The 16,839-nt window shown below is 38.9% G+C and overlaps 1 protein-coding gene across 1 annotated transcript in view; it reads left to right on the top strand.

Moving 5' to 3' along the window:
* The window catches only part of unc79 (unc-79 homolog, NALCN channel complex subunit), a 68,180-nt gene that overhangs the window by 10,706 nt on the left and 40,635 nt on the right, over positions 1-16,839 (top strand). The window contains exons 5-11 of the mRNA XM_066694587.1: positions 240-295; positions 760-889; positions 1,042-1,106; positions 1,612-1,700; positions 3,303-3,343; positions 5,000-5,028; positions 11,440-11,669. Coding sequence (XP_066550684.1) covers positions 240-295; positions 760-889; positions 1,042-1,106; positions 1,612-1,700; positions 3,303-3,343; positions 5,000-5,028; positions 11,440-11,669 — 640 coding nt within the window. The remainder of the gene's footprint in view (positions 1-239; positions 296-759; positions 890-1,041; positions 1,107-1,611; positions 1,701-3,302; positions 3,344-4,999; positions 5,029-11,439; positions 11,670-16,839) is intronic.

Genomic DNA, 16,839 nt, shown 5'->3' with positions numbered 1-16,839 from the left:
AGCACATTCAAGCTATCGTTCTGTATGGGTGTTAAGCGAAGGTAGTGTCATTTACGTGTAGCTCATCTACTCCTACCATAATAGGTACATTTTGTTGAATATTGCCTATGTGTAATGTTGTTTAACCTAACCTAGATCTAATTGAGGGTCATGTAGTTTCTACTATTGCTAGATTGATGTAATACTCATTGCGTGCTGCCAGTTTTTTCTTTAATTCCAAATCCTCCATTTTGTTTTAGTGTACCACTGTCAATTATTGGAATGCCTCATGAAGCACAAACACGAAGTGTGGAAGGTAAGACTTATGTCTTGACTGAGGTATGACTGTTTCATTAATTTAAACTGAATATAAACACAACTAAAATGAACACCTACATTCACACAGTGTACTAACATAGTAGGTACTCAGTAACTACATCTTAGTTACATATAAAAACAGTGTAATTATGTATTTGTTAACATGTACTTAATGTGTAAAAATGATAACGGGCATGGTCCGCTTTTTACACATCAAGTTGACATTGACTCACTCAATTAAATATGTCTTGTGGAGAAAATCTATTGCAGCAACATGACTTAAAAAGTAAAAAATATAAGGCAAATATAAAGAGCAAAAATAATGATTAAGAAACATTTAAAGCAGTTTCTTAACCGGCATGATAAAGTAGGCTCTCAGAATTCATGTTTCTGACAGATACACAGCTGTTTGTGTGACGAGTAACCTGTCTGCTGAGAAAATATCTTCATTGTGTTTCTTAGGATTTGTTATATGTAATATCCTATGGACCATCTCAAGTCAAACCTCCAGCCGTGCAAATGCTTTTCCACTATTGGCCGAACCTGAAACCACCAGGAGCGATCAGTGAGTACAGAGGACTGCAGTACACAGGTGAGTGTGCCAGTGTAAAAATGTACCCACCAGACAGCAACAGTTACAAAAAACAACACAGAAAAGGTCTATGAATGATCGATTGTGTGTCACCTTCCAATGCACAGAAAATGCTCATCACTGTCTCCCTTCTCATCCTCTGTTCTTTACAGCATGGAATCCGATCCATTGCCAGCACATCGAATGCCACAATGCGATCAACAAGCCCGCTGTGAAGGTATTCATCCCCTGCTACTCTTCCCTTCTGTGTTTTTATACATCACAGTCTCTTTAATCACCTGCTGTCCTTCAGTTCCAGCCAGCCATGGTTCCTATAGCCAGCTGGGGCTGCGTGTCCCAGCAGCGTGGCTTTCCGCCCTCTCATGTCGTTTCCTCTCCTGCAGTAAATTAGAGGCGACAATGAAAAATGAACTGGGTTTGATTTCATTTATGCCGGCGTTCTCTAATTGTAACTGAGCCGGCTACATTGCCTGGGGTCTGACTGCATGGTAGCCAGTCAGTATATTATACCATCAGATGTTCATGACCCGTTCTTGTTCTGCAACACATTTTTCTTTTTTTTTCCCTTTCTGATTTACACTACGGAGTGCCTGTCTCCTAAATCTCTGTGCTGCTGCTTTGCAAATACTACAGGAGGGCTTTGTGTTTCACACACAGGTGGATGTGTACAATTTGTCAGTCTACAAAGGGTGCTGAGTGTCCTTCTGTGTCCTTTGTTCCAGATGTGTATAGACCCCACACTCTCCGTTGCTTTGGGAGACAAGCCCCCACCATTGTACATATGTGAGGAGTGCAGCCAGAGAATTGCAGGGTAAGTCATTTAACAGGAGGTTGGAAACTCAAATCCACAAGGTGGTGGCCAACTATGATTTGACTGAGGCCCGTTGCAGCAGGCGCCTTCAAGTCACCAAGGGACGGTGGCCTGGACATCTGCTTAATGTTGACCAGTTAATCTGATAGCACTGAGAAAGAAAATGCTGGCAACCATTGCTTTAGACAAAAAGCACTTTGTAAACCCTGGTGATAATGGATGTCTGTTTGTAAATTTTAAGGGACAGTTGACACTTGGTATCGATCACTATTAAAAATAAAATAAAATAAATATATGTAAACTGTATATATAGTAATTATATAAATTACAGGTTTTACTGGCGGTAGAATATATCTGTGAAGTGTTTTTTGCAACACACTTCTCTATAGCTCCAAATTTAAATCTAGATATTGTCACGATAGGACGCCCAACAAAAGGAGACATAACTGTGGTCCATGCTGATGGTCCGATTTTTTTTTTTGTCTGTCCACACTATTTCTGGACCTGTGAGCCACATTCCTTGAGATATGTGTAAAGCTGACAGGGCTACATTAATGCAAACCACTGACAGCATCTTGAAATTTCTCAGCCTTCAGACTGTGATCTGTTTCAACAGTAGCTCACAGAAAACATGGGTTTGGCATAAAAGTGTCATTATCTGTTTATCAATCAGATACCATCACTGCACTCACTTCAGGGAGTCAGATTTCTTCACAGATTATTATTATTATTTATTAGCAGACACCAAACCAATGCTGTAGAGATTTGGTATCAAGTTCAATAAGATCTGATCAGGGACTTGGCTCTTCAGAAAATTAATGTTGTGATACTTTACTGTGGAGTTAGGAGACAGATTGTCTACTGGGCTTGTATAACATGAGAACAGAGTGTAGTTTTGATTCTCGATTATATTTGATGTTTCCTTAATTTTCTAAAGTAATGGGCGATCAATCATTACACTCAGACGTGTCACTGCCATGCAGACAGTGGTGTGTTAGTGTATATGCAGTGTGACAAATGTGTTAAAGCCAACTTTAGAAACGATCCCTAGGGGAAATCTCTTACATCTACCACTAATACAAAGTGCCATGCATTGCCATTGAGCTAGTAAAAACAACACTTAAAAGACTGACATTTGGTTAAATATTTAAAGCTGACAAGAATGTACAACAACCTGGGAAAGTGGGTCTGCCATGAAATTAATATTGATAAATAATATTTAATGTTCCAATGCGGTTGTTCCATTTTTGCCTCTAGGGTTCTCACGGTCTTTGCTGTGATGTGATTAACACATCGAGTAAAGATAACTTTCCTAGAGGTGCTCAGTTTGGTGGTGAAAACCTGACCTGAAATTCTTGACCTAAACCTGTTGGCTTTCTCTTAGTTATTGTTTTAAACTTAATATGATGTAGTTTACTTCATAAATAAAAGCCCTCCGGTATGTATGCTGCCTGACCGATCACGTTAACAGACAAAGTGTACGTTCCTCTTGCAGACATAAACAATAAGTTTGCGTAGTGGCGTTAATGAACCATTTACACTGTCACCATTGCCTTATTTCTTTCTTAATTTGTTAAGAAAACAATATTTATCTCTTTCTAGGGATCATGCAGAATGGCTCATTGACGTTCTTTTGCCACAAGGTGAGTTTTAGCATTAGCAATGGGGGCAGTCAGTCAAGTTCCCTTTCGCCCTCCAGGGGTTACACACACTGTCACTGCAGTTCACTTAGCCATGAGACAGACACGGATGCGATATTCGTGGAGAAGTCCGTTTAAGTGGACTCGGCATGAGCTGTTTTAATGCTGCCTAAATAAAATATGAATTTAATCTGGAGAGAATATCTACTGGAATACGGAGATATAAAACCAGAAAATCTCGTATCCATACACTCACCATATTACCAAAAGTAATGGGACAAACCTCCCTCTCTCTGTACTCTGTATTTCAATTTTTCCTATTGATTGTTGGTAATTTTGTGAATCTATCTTAAAGAATATATACACAAACAGAAGTTTAATATGTATGTCACACACATGCACATGCAGATGTACATGCTACAGGAGTGCCCTTAAATTGGCTTTAATTCAGGGAACTCGTACTGTGTCAGCCCTGGAGGTCTACCGTGTGATTTATGTTTCACAGTAAAGGTGCAAGCAAGTCCAGGAGAGCCAAAACTGCGGGCACATGATGACTATCACTGCTCTGACAACAATTCTCACATGTTGTTTGATTCATTTTCCCATATTTGGTGGCTGTCAGGAAAAAAATAATAATAATAAAAGTAAGACTGCAAGAACTCCTCAGCCCAGTCTGCCCCTCAACATTGGAGGGATCGTAGTCACACACACAAAAAAACACAAAAGTCATACTCAATGTGCTTCAGTGACATGGACTGATTAGTACAGTACTAGTCAGCACGATACTCTAAATTGTTAGTAGCAAGCCTAGTCAAGGGTATAGGTTATGACAATTGAAATCTGCTGTACATGCCCGGGGGGAGAGTGTTCAGGGGTCTCTTTGGGAGAATATAGCTCAACAGCCGGTAACACTTTATAATAATGCAGCCATGATCTCTCAGAGAAAGATCCGATGGCAGCACCTTGTTGCTTGTGAAAGGTGCTCTGTGTGAAGTTTACAGCTCTTGCAAACGTTGTGTCCGAGGGAATAGCTCTGGTGTAACGGAAACAACTATCAAAGGCTTCGTCAAAACCAAAATGAAAGGAATTGAGTGCTGGGTAGCAACAGCAGTTTTGTCTTGCTCTTAAAAGTAATTCAATGTCCACAACGTGAGGAGACTCAGTGGAAAAGGAACAGACAAACTACTAATGGCGGTGATTTGGATTTGGTTTAGTGTTAAAAGTGTAGGAATTCCAAACTGGAGGCTTGATTGGGTTATCCCCAGGTAACTAGCAATTTCTGATCAGGTTGAGCTGGTTCACTGCTAGTTGCACTTAAGCTCAAATGAATGTTAATACAAATATAGTGTTATACATCACCATGTATTACTTCAACCAATCAAGGAAAGCTCCTGTGATTTCTCCCTTCTTTTCACACATTTTCCTGACACATTTTTTAATAAAGGTGCAATAACTCAAGCCACAAGTTGTTTTACTTGTTTAGGATACTATCACAGCTAAGGAGCACTTTTCATTCAGAGAGAGTACTTTCAGTTATTGTTCTAGCAGAGCACCTTTCACGACACTGGTCTTCTATAGCGACCTAGTGCGGGCCACCCCTGACGTGATGCTCGCATGTAAAGTGTCCATGTTGAAATGTTATGTACCTTACCCTTACAGCTGAAATATCTGCTATATGTCAGAAGAAGGTAAGACCTGAGCTGTGTTTTTGGTGGGGGAAGGCTGTGTGTGTGTGTTTGTGTGTGTCTGTGAGTTGTTCTGTTTCTCTGGGTCTCGTGATTTGTTGGTGTTTTCATGGCAGATCATTTCCATTGTAATGTACCTCATTTGCAGTCACTGGGGCAATGCAGACATGCAGTGTAATCAGGCCTGTGCAGATTCAGCAGAAAGGGAACACAGTTAGACTAAGCTGGACCTTTTTCTCAGCAGTCTCTCTATGCGATAGGTCGAGACTTCAGAGAGCGCCCATACAAGAATGGTGCTGTATCTGAGCTAGCATACAGACCAAAACTACTATTTGGAGGAAAGGATATGCAATAGGCTGACACACATGAAGGCAACATTAATATGAAATAATGGAATTTGGCCTTCAAAATGGTGCTTTTATGAAAAAACAAAACACAACAGCTGTTTTTTTATGGTCTTGACTTCATAAACATTCATACAGGATGTGATTATTTACTTATATATGCAGAAGGGGCAGTAGTCTGTTTTTCTGGCTTGTGCCACGGTGTTTTTCCACGAAAAAACATACACATTCAAATCCTGAAAAGTTCTCTCTTGGAAGCCCCAGTTGTCCACCTCTGTGTCTGGTCCTTTCTCTGCTGTGTTTGCCTGCCTGGCTCTAGAAAGCATCGCTTGACATGTAGTTGAGTTGGAGCCTTCGATGGAAAGCTCATGTTCTTGGCTTGTTGTTGTCCTTGACTTGTCTTTGCCTATTTCAGTTTCAGCTTTGTGATGTTATTAGCCAAAACCATATCATACACTTAACTCATCTGCACATACATCATTCTACAACCTAGAATATCCAGCTGCTAGGATTTTATGAAATGCGTTGAAGACAATCACATGCAGTCACTACCTTCTATGTGTGAATTGTACAGACGTTTTCACTGCACAGTACCTGACAGAATAATTCAACCAACTTTGCTCCTGGTTGCGTTGTGCAATGACATTTCCCAGCTATTACAATCAAATTGCAAAAAGGCATTTATGTAAATTCTCAGTACAGTGGGAAGTTGAGGTCAACTATAATCACTGCTGGAAATCTAATGAGGTAAAGTTAATAAGCTGTTACTGTCATATAAAAACGTTGTCTGATTCATAGTAAAAGCCTATGAAATCTTGAACTGAGTAAGTCCACGTTTTACAATCTTCACCTTAGCACCTGCATTCCAGTAATGCAATCTACGTCCCTTGAAGGTCATTTGGACAACTGTGAGGTACCAGAGTTAATGGAGGGATGAGTTATGAGTTAGTGTGACAATCACAGGGCACAAAGTTGAATGGTAGATTAAGCATAAAGGTTAAGGGACCCTATTTCACAAGAAAATATAAGCAGAGTGGCTTGGACCAACACCTCAGTCATTCTAATGCAGTGGCACCATTCCAAAATCCCCTGGTATTAAATGTGTTTTAGTGAATTGAATTGTCCTGTGATGTTTTGATACAGTAGCACCATGCATTTCATTTATTTATTCATTTTATTGTTATTATTAGGATGACAGCCTAATGTAATTAATTCATGACATAACTGAACATTATAAAATACTGGGATCTCAGATATTACATTTGGATTTCATGTCGGATTCATTGATTTGGTTTTACATTTATTAACGTGTTGTGCTTTAAAATATGGTTGTCCTTTTGAAAATCTGGAGCATTTAGATCAATCGTTTTTAGCTATAACAAACACAGATGTCTTGTTCTGTGCATGAAATATATTCACATTCCTTCCAAGGACTTGTTGGCATAATTAACACACTTTTGGAAGAATGCTTATACATATATGCATTTTTTTAAATCCTTCCTCCAGTGTACATCAGACAGAACCAATCAAACAAAGCCTACTTATATTTAGCAGTGATTCATTTTTTGGAATTAAAGCAACACAGAAGCCATGCAATTCAATTGGTTTCTCTGGCTTTCCTCTTGTTAGCATTGTAATTTCTTTCTGTCCCATTTTATGCTAAACATCACCACAAAGCACATTGCGTTAAGATGGTTTTGTACACAAATGTGAAATAACTAGCTGGTGTGGGCTTGTCAAGAGTTACTGAAAATAATTCACTCTAATTACTTTCTCAAAGTTAGTAAAAAACGATTTTATAATATTGATACAACAGTAAATTAGACTAAACTGAAAGCCAGGAGTGTACATGAAGCTAAGTAGATGAATTAGGCATTCTGAAGTGAAAAATCATTACTGGAGACCTGGCATTCCTCTTTAAACTTTTATATAATAATAATAATAATAATAATAATAATAATAATAATAATAATAATAATAATAATAATAATATCTATGTAAGGTTTTAAATATATACGTTTTATTTTTCATTTTAGTCCATATCACTGTGAAGAAGCATTTCATTGTGACGTGTAAGCCCTATTGTGGTGCGTTATAACAAGAATACATTAAATAGTCCCATGGCACTGTCTTTTACCAGTGCATCAGCTTAAAGATGTTAATTGAATCCATCCCAATGCAACAAACCGCAGCAGCCGGCTTTGTTTAATACCTTGTTATATGTTCTTAACAAGCGGTGCATATTAGTCCCCGGAGCGGGTCCTGCTCTTTTCCTAAAACTAATTTCAAAGCTCTTTAACCAGAATAAAAGAATTTACCTCACAGCAAACATGTGGCCGCTACAGTCTTCAAAAGAAACACACCAAGTGATCAATTGATTCCACAGCACTTCACCGCAAAAATCCCGAAAGTGAGGAAAATGCAAATAGACAATTACTTTTGGGAGATGGTTTCAATTATTATACTCAAAATCAAACCAGATAGAGAACAGGTTTGAGATCAGTTTGAATCATTGCAGTTACTTTCAAGTCACAGCTGTTTTTCTGTTGTTGTTTTTTGGTTCGAACTCAGCTCTGAAGTGTTCCTAGTTTCAGATTTGACTGCTGATTCATAGCATTTCAGTTTATTGGAAAGGTCTGAAGAGATGTTCTGTGAAAGGTGCTCCATTTGTCAACACAGTACACTAGTGCAGTGGACTGCAAAACTGGGCCATGAATAGAAATAGGGTTATTAAGATCTCTAGTTCCAATGTAAAATAGCTTTAACTCACCTTTGCATCCTTGTCATACTGTTTGTGAGTTTAATAAGAAACTTTCAGCAAAACATACCAGATATCAAAGGTATGTATACCCAAATTACTAATCTGATTAAGAATACAGCTTTTTCCTTTTTACATATATCCTCCATGTGTCTACAACAATATAGCCCAAAGTTTAGTAATGGTGTTCTAGAATATTTTTGTTTTTTTTGGGTGGGGGGTTTCTGCCTGTTTTCCACTCGGACCATTTTGTTTTAAATCATATTCAATGGAAAACCAGAAAGACATAAACAAAAAAAAAGTCTGGATTCAATAAATTCCAGTCTTATTTATGAGGCGCCGTTAGGGATATAATTCACCCTGTGGTACATACACTATACTGAGATGCATACACTACATACTGAGATGCATACACAACATACTGAAATGCACACAGTGAGATACTTCCGTTTACACTGAGATTTGACTTCTGCAATACCATGAGATCAGTCATCAGTCACGTGCCCATCCATGTCACACAAAAGCCATTTGTAAGATATTGCATGAGGTGTAGCCAGGGCAGATTCTTATTTCTTTAGAAATCCATTCTTGTCTGGCAATACGGATGGATTTTTAAAGAAATAAAAACCTGTCCTGGCTACACCCCATGCTATATCTTACAAATGGCTTTTGTGTGACATGGATGGGCACGTGACTGATGACTGATCTCACTGTATTGCGAAAGTCAAATCTCAGTGTAAACTGAAGTCAGATGTAAAAGGAAATATCTCACTGTATGCATCCCAGTATGTAGTGTATACATTTCAGTATCTAGTGTATACGTCTCAGTATATAGTGTATGCATCTCAGTATAAAGTATATGTATTTCAGTATGTAGTGTATGCATCTCAGTATAGTGTATGTACCACGGGGTGAATTATGTCCCTAACGGTGCCTCATACTTATTATGTATTGTTTATATTTTAGCAATACATTTTCCCCTCCTCAGAACACAAAATACTTTGCAACAGAACCTCTTGTTTTGGCCCCTTTGAAATTCATGTTGATAATCTACTGGATTTGGCTCCTGCTGGAAAGGAGCTTTTAATTCAGAGCTTAGCACACTGTCCAAATAATTTTGGCATTAAAAAAAGAGCATGGACATATTTGCATTATTCCCAGCATTGAACAGCAAGAGGTATGCACAGGTCTGAAAGGCAATCTGTCAGCAGAGATTTTGTAACTTAAATGTAAATATTACTGTTGCCCCTAACCTGTAATTATGTCAAAAAAGCATATCATTTTAAAATGCATTAAGGAAGCTACAGTCTTTACCCCTTACCAATACACAGAACTGGAATTCTCAGTAGCATTTGCGTTAAAGAGCCACTTGTTGATATATGAAAGTACTGAAAGAAATTAGGTTGAGATGTTTTAAATGGGTTTCACACACTTGATATTTTGCCAAAAAATGAAATATAAAATGAGGAGTTGCAAATCTCAGGTGCAAGCTGAACAAATGGAGAGATAATGAATGGAACAGCTGTTACTTGTCCTAATTTATCTGCCGTTAAATCTGTGGCCTGGTGTGTGGACGGCTTTGTTTCACTCGTCTGCAGTCGTTCCCTTAGGTACGTGCCCTACTCAAGCAACAGGCTTATGTTAAAATTAGAATTCAGAATTACAAGAAAAAAAGTGAGCTTCACAAAAAAAGTCCAGATTTTTTTTTTAGCAGCAAAATGGGGAAAAAGTCCATGTGCAATCCAGGCCAAACATGCTTTTATATGCAACTCTAAATATTTTGCATAATCAGATTGTGTGTGTGTTATAAAATTGTGTGTTTGGCAAAACATTTTGATGGAGTTCTAGTTTTGGAGGATATGAAGGTATTCGCTTTAAGGAATCACACAAATTGTATTCAGGCGTGCCATGCAGAAAGCCTAGAGTAACTTCTATGGTCTGCACCATCACAGTGCTTTTGTAGAAGTTTCTGGTATGCACTTACGGTGGACATGACATCACTCAATAGTGCCTTTCAATTTAGTAATCAAAAAAGATGTATCTGCATATTTATAAATCTTTTAAAATGGCAAAGTAGGTCACTGTATTTCTTGAATAACTTTGTATTTGGAAAAAAAAATTGACACCCCATCATCTACCCCTGTTAAACTCATAATCCTTTACAACATCAAAGGTGGGGAAATGCATCCCAACCTCCCAGGCTAGTGAAACAGATTTGATTTTGTTTGGTTTTGTTTGAAGTCAAACATTTTAGGAAAAGTGAAAAATAATGCCTTGATCTCCTGAGCTCTCGCTAATGTCATTGCGAACAAACAGATAATGCAGTGCTGAAATGGGCCAGGCTCTCAGTGCCTAAACAGATTAACTGCGTCCCTATCTCGGTTTATTTTATTTTTAGAAAATGCCGTACTGATTGAGGTTTGTTCTGTACTTTGAGAACAATGCCTACTGTACTGGGGCTAATTGCAGTTCACGGGATGCAAGTGATTAAATGCTGGTGTTGTTAGTGTGCTAGAGTGACCTATTCTGATTTCCTGTTCCTTTTGCCAACCCATCGTCAGAATTAGTCTGCACTGAAGAGGGCAAATTATTTTTATTTAATTCCTCTTTTGTTGTGAAGTTTGCTTCAGAGTTCTTCAATGCACATCATAACGAGCTGACCAATGATTCCTTGTTGTATAGCTTGAGGAAGGACAGCAATAGCTTATTAGAGTGTACACTGAAAAGGTCATTTACTAGATAATAAGCAACCGTATTTGGCTTACTGAGTGAATAATTTATGTCAAACAAGAAAGTAGACAATTACATTCTAATTGACAGTGGCAATGGGAACGGAGGCTCAATTTTCTCCAGAAGAGCTGACATCACAGCCTGTGGAAACATCCCTATGACAATGAAATAATTGTTTTCCTTTAGTGAATATGTTTAATTTCATTTGACTGATGTTTCATCGAGGTGGAAATGTGGGGGTCTCTTAGTCTTGCCTTACACCCTGTGTTTCTGGCTTCACTATGACTGCCAGGATAAGTGGCGTTCTGATAATGCTAAACTATGCTATGATACCTTTTGATATAGGAGACCTGGGCTGAAATAACTTAGATACCTTTTAGTATACTTTTAAATGGATCGAACAAATCTAAAAGGTAAATAGATCCAAACAATTAATTTATTTGTGAGAAAAACACATTTCAGCAAATCTGGTCTATGTGTAAGTCCTCTCTTCTACTTCTGATTTCTACTTCTATTTTAAACAACCTCAAAAAATCATTTCCAGATGACGGTGTGTGTTTATTGCTGTGTCTCCCCTGACAGAACTGCAGCTCGCATGTCAGGAGGGCTGTGGTCACCTGCTTCTCAGCCGGGTGCTGCGGGCGCCATGGCAACAGGCCTGTCCGCTACTGCAAGCGTTGCCATGTCAACCATCACAGCAGCGAGGTGGGGGCCTCGGCAGAAACCCACCTCTACCAGACGTCGCCTCCTCCCATCAACACCCGCGAGTGCGGAGCGGAGGAGCTGGTGTGCACTGTGGAGGCAGTCATTAGGTAACAGACATACCAGTCCCTCGGTGTGCTCGGGAATATGAGGATTGTGTGGTTTTCTTGCTTTTGCCACATTATGTTTAATGATTATAAAGTATAGAAATGTCCAACATATCGAGAGGTTTCAGTCACCTGCTTGTACCTGTTTCTCAGAGGATTCTGGGTAACTTCAATCTCAGAAGGCACCCCAGCCCAGTGAAGCCCTGACCCCATAGCGTAAAAAGTAAGAAAATATGGGAGCTGAGGGTGATGTCACACAGTTCCCTGCGTAGACCGGCAGAAGCAAAGGAAAAAAACCACTTCAGACGTTGGACACAAAAACTGAGCTCAAAAAAGCTGAACAAATCTTAATCAAATCTTAAAACTAATAAAGCCATAGAGGAGTTGGGGTTAACCTTGATTTTTGCATGAAGACCTGTCTGTCTTTCTATCCATCAGAAGTCTGTGTTCTATCTCCATTTCAGTTTAGGTGACAACCACAGAGGCCTATGCAACTGTTTAACTCCTGCCTCTTTCTCCACAAGAGCGTTTGGGGCTCTTATACACTGACACAGTAGCTTATATTCACAAAGGGTTTCACACCAGGTTCCTTCCAATGACATATCCTCCCAATAGAATGAAATAATAATTAAAGTTAATTCATGTGTGTCACAGCGCACACAGTTTGGTGTATTTCATTTTGCACCTCATTGCAGCGGCAGACCTGACATTCACTGGCATATTTCTGTCAAATTAAAAGAGAGCAATTCATTAAACTGAGGAAGTACATCCAAAGGACTGGTAGCATTTTAGAATAATTTCCTGGCCTAGATTAGGTTCATAAATAAATAAAGACAATCATATGAACTGAATCAGAACGTTTATGAACGTATGCACTCATTAGGAAATCATGTAGTACTTCTGTGTATACTTACACTGGAATTATGGACAATTATTATAAAGTGGTGCCAATTAACTGACACTATTATGCAATTAAGCATTACTTAGGAGTTCTGTGAAAGCCTTTGATCAGCAGAATGAAAGCTTTATGTTTTTATGCACATCTTGGAGCATCTTAACTGTTTAGCCTGTTAAGATCTGAATCACAGCATGCTGGAATTCAGCACTCTAAAGGCCACGATACACTATGAAATTTACATGAAATCCGATTGAATGCAATTGGAATGCGTTCGATTTCGTTGGATTTCATTAAATCCAAATGCGTGAAATCATATGAAATCATGATGCAATCGCACGGTATATAGAGGTGTTTGGGAACGAGACTGCATGGTGAAGTTTGGAGTTTTGAAAGAGAATGCAAGAAAGATCGAGAGTGTAAATACTATCTGTATGCGCATATTTAGTTATGGCAGACTACAGTGTAGCTTCAGCCATGCTGTACATTGTGGCAGAAAGACGGCTTCACTCACGTCTATGCAAGTGTACACTCCGTGTTTGTTGCAGAATTTAATGAAAACAATACTAGTTTCAGTATTGGACTTTGCAGAAATATATTTGTCCAACATATTTGCATATTTGTTCAAAACCTGGACTTTAATATTTTTGCGATATCTAACACTGATAGTCTTACATTGTTTCATGTGTGCATTTATTTACAAAACTAGAACAAACAAAAAACTTGTCAACTAACATTCTGTTAGGAAAATGATTGACTTAAACTTGCACCAATGGAGTAGTGTATTTCAATGGAAATTTGAACATAAAACATAAAAATGATTGGTATAAATGACATCGAAGCACTTTTTTTTTCTAAACAGGTACATTGCACAGTCAATACACATAGATGAAACAAGTGTTTATTTGTGGGGTAATCACTCTCAGGGTACACTCAATCTGCCTGTAAGAAGATACTTGTAATGCTATACAATGCGTGTGTTTTTCAAGCACATGAAAGACTGTAGACTGTAGGTGAGGTAGAGATTTATGCAGCTAAAACGCCGTGGGCACGTTTTATACATATATTTAGGAAAAGTCACAAATGGGTATGCACAGTATATTCAGGAACACAGAGTCATTCAAATTAAATCTGTCAAACTGACCAGCCCTGCGCTTCTATAGTGTTCAATTATAAAGGCGAATCATTCAAGATATCACTTCATGAGAGCTACAGTACAGTGTCTGTCCCTGCGCACAAACTGCAGGGTTACAGCTGCTAATGGGTAAATTATCTTTAGATTCAAACTGGATTGGATTTGAGGTTTTCTGTTTCATTTGCCTGAAATGCTTTTCTTACAAGGCCAGTGTGAGTAGTTTACAGTATCATTTGTGAGCACAACACCTGTTTGCTGTTGCAATTATAATTTAGTTTGCTGATTATAATGTTTTTTTTTTTTTAATATACATTTCAACTTCCTTTCTGCTGTTCAAGGTTCCCAGTGGCGTCGTAGATGTTGTCATGTGACTCCTTCTTGCTCTCTGATTGGATACTTGTCCAGGGTGATTTAGTATGATTTCATGAAAATAGGACTCTGCTCTATTGCTTGAAATCGGTTGAAATCGCAAGAAATCCGATTTCACTGTGAAATTTCGATGACATTTTGAGGAAATCATGGGCTACATTCGGATTGCATGTAATCGTATTTCATGGAAATTTCATAATGTATCGTGGCCTTTACAAATAACATTTTTTTTATGTGAGTGTGTGTGTGGAGGGAGTGTATTACTAGTTTTTTTCCTCCCCATGTGTACTAACACACTGCCTGACCTTATTAACTTCTTGACTTGTGGAGAAGGTTATTCGGCTCCTTCCTGAAACTTGTCACAGTTGTCTGACTTCCGCTGCTCCAGTGCAAAAAGCCTCTAGAGAATCATTTATTTTTCTAAAGAAAATAGTCACTGACACTACACCAGCAATCTAGGAATGGATTGTGCTGTAAGGGTTTATTTTCATGATCCACTACGAAACAGCAGAGGTGCAGAAATGCCACACTCTCAATTTCCATGGACTTTCTCTTGACTAGCCATGAGAGAATCAAGAGGCGGGATTTGTTTCAGCTGTTCCCTGGAGCTTCAGGGATGACTCATGTCAACACTGACTCATGTCTTGAATCTCTACTAAAAAACCACAAAGACTCATTTCCAAAATAATAAAATAAGCATTATGGCTTGATGTTGAGTTTGCTGTTGAGTAAGGAGAAAGAAAACCAGTCTCTTGACTTTTGGAAAAGTTTCCATTTCTCTCTTTTCAAGAGCAGTCTTGGCAGGGCTCCTTGGTTCATTTAAGCAACTAACCACATAAGCAAGCTGGGATTAATGGCCTCATCGCCGCTCCAGCTTCTTAGAGCTCTTGGCTCTTACTTATGGTTTTCCCTTCTTGTAATATTATTTAGTGTTACTCAAATTCTGATATACAGTGCTGTGCAAAAGTTTTAGGCAGGTGTGAAAAAATGCTGTAAAGTAAGAATGCTTTAAAAAATAGACATGTTAATAGATTATATTTATCAATTAACTAAATGCAAAGTGAGTGAACAGAAGAAAAATCTACATCAAATCCATATTTGGTGTGACCACCCTTTGCCTTCAAAACAGCATCAATTCTTCTAGGTACACTTGCACACAGTTCTTGAAGGAACTCGGCAGGTAGGTTGGCCCAAACATCTTGGAGAACTAACCACAGTTCTTCTGTGGATTTAGGCAGCCTCAGTTGCTTCTCTCTCTTCATGTAATCCCAGACAGACTCGATGATGTTGAGATCAGGGCTCTGTGGGGGCCATACCATCACTTCCAGGACTCCTTGTTCTTCTTTACGCTGAAGATAGTTCTTAATGACTTTCGCTGTATGTTTGGGGTCATTGTCATGCTGCAGAATACATTTAGGGCCAATCAGATGCCTCCCTGATGGTATTGCATGATGGATAAGTATCTGCCTGTACTTCTCAGCATTGAGAAGACCATTAATTCTGACCAAATCCACAACTCCATTTGCAGAAATGCAGCCCCAAACTTGCAAGGAACCTCCACCATGCTGCACTGTTGCCTGCAGACACTCATTCGTGTCCACTCATTCATACCACTCTCCAGCCCTTCGTTGAACAAACTGTCTTCTGCTACAGCCAAATATTTCAAATTTTGACTCATCAGTCCAGAGCACCTGCTGCCATTTTTCGGCACCCCAGTTCTTGTGTTTTCATGCATAGTTGAGTCACTTGGCCTTGTTGCCATGTCAGAGGTATGGGTTTTTGGCCACAAGTCTTCCATGAATGCCACTTCTAACCAGACTTCTCCGGACAGTAGATGGGTGTACCAGGGTCCCACTGTTTTCTGCCAATTCTGAGCTGATGGCACTGCTGGATATCCTCCGATTGCGAAGGGAATGATGTGTCATTCATCTGCTGTAGTAAGTTTCCTTGGCCGACCACTGCATCTGCGGTCCTCAACGTTGCCCGTTTCTTTGTGCTTCTTCAAAAGAGCTTGGACAGCACATCTGGAAACCCCTGTCTGCCTTGAAATGTCTGCCTGGGAGAGACCTTGCTGATACAGTGTAACTACCTTGTGTCTTGTTGCTGTGCTCAGTCTTGTCATGGTGTATGACTTTTGACAGTAAACTGTCTTCAGCAGCCTCACCTTGTTAGCTGAGTTTAGCTGTTCCTCACCCAGTTTTATTCCTTCTACACAGCTGTTTCAGTTTCAGTTAATGATTGTGTTTCAACCTACATATTGAATTGATGATCATTATCACCTGTTTGGTATACTTGTTTAATCATATACCTGACTATATGCCTACAAAATCCCTGACTTTGTGCAAGTGTACCTAGAAGAATTGATGCTGTTTTGAAGGCAAAGGGTGGTCACACCAAATATGGATTTGATGTAGATTTTTCTTCGTTCACTCACTTTGCATTTAGTTAATTGATAAATATAATCTATTAACATGTTTATTTTTGAAAGCATTCTTACTTTACAGCATTCTTTCACACCTGCCTAAAACTTTTACACAGCACTGTATATCTATGATGCTAGACATTGCTGTTCTTCACTTTAATATTCCTTTCAACAAAATATATTCAAATAAGCTACAATTTAAGTCTACAACACTACATCACAATAGAATGGACATTCACTTTAAGCAAACAAAACAAAAACATTTTTACTGCTTAAGCATTTGCAACGCAGGACATGCAGAATTACACAGGGATGTTGTGGGGGACAGCACAGCTGTTCCCCCAGCTGCAAT

Source organism: Amia ocellicauda, chromosome 21, assembly GCF_036373705.1.
Source record: "Amia ocellicauda isolate fAmiCal2 chromosome 21, fAmiCal2.hap1, whole genome shotgun sequence".
In the NCBI taxonomy this organism is placed as follows: domain Eukaryota; kingdom Metazoa; phylum Chordata; class Actinopteri; order Amiiformes; family Amiidae; genus Amia; species Amia ocellicauda.
Note: the sequence above shows the minus strand (reverse complement) of the source record. Positions and strands in the feature narration are given on the sequence as shown.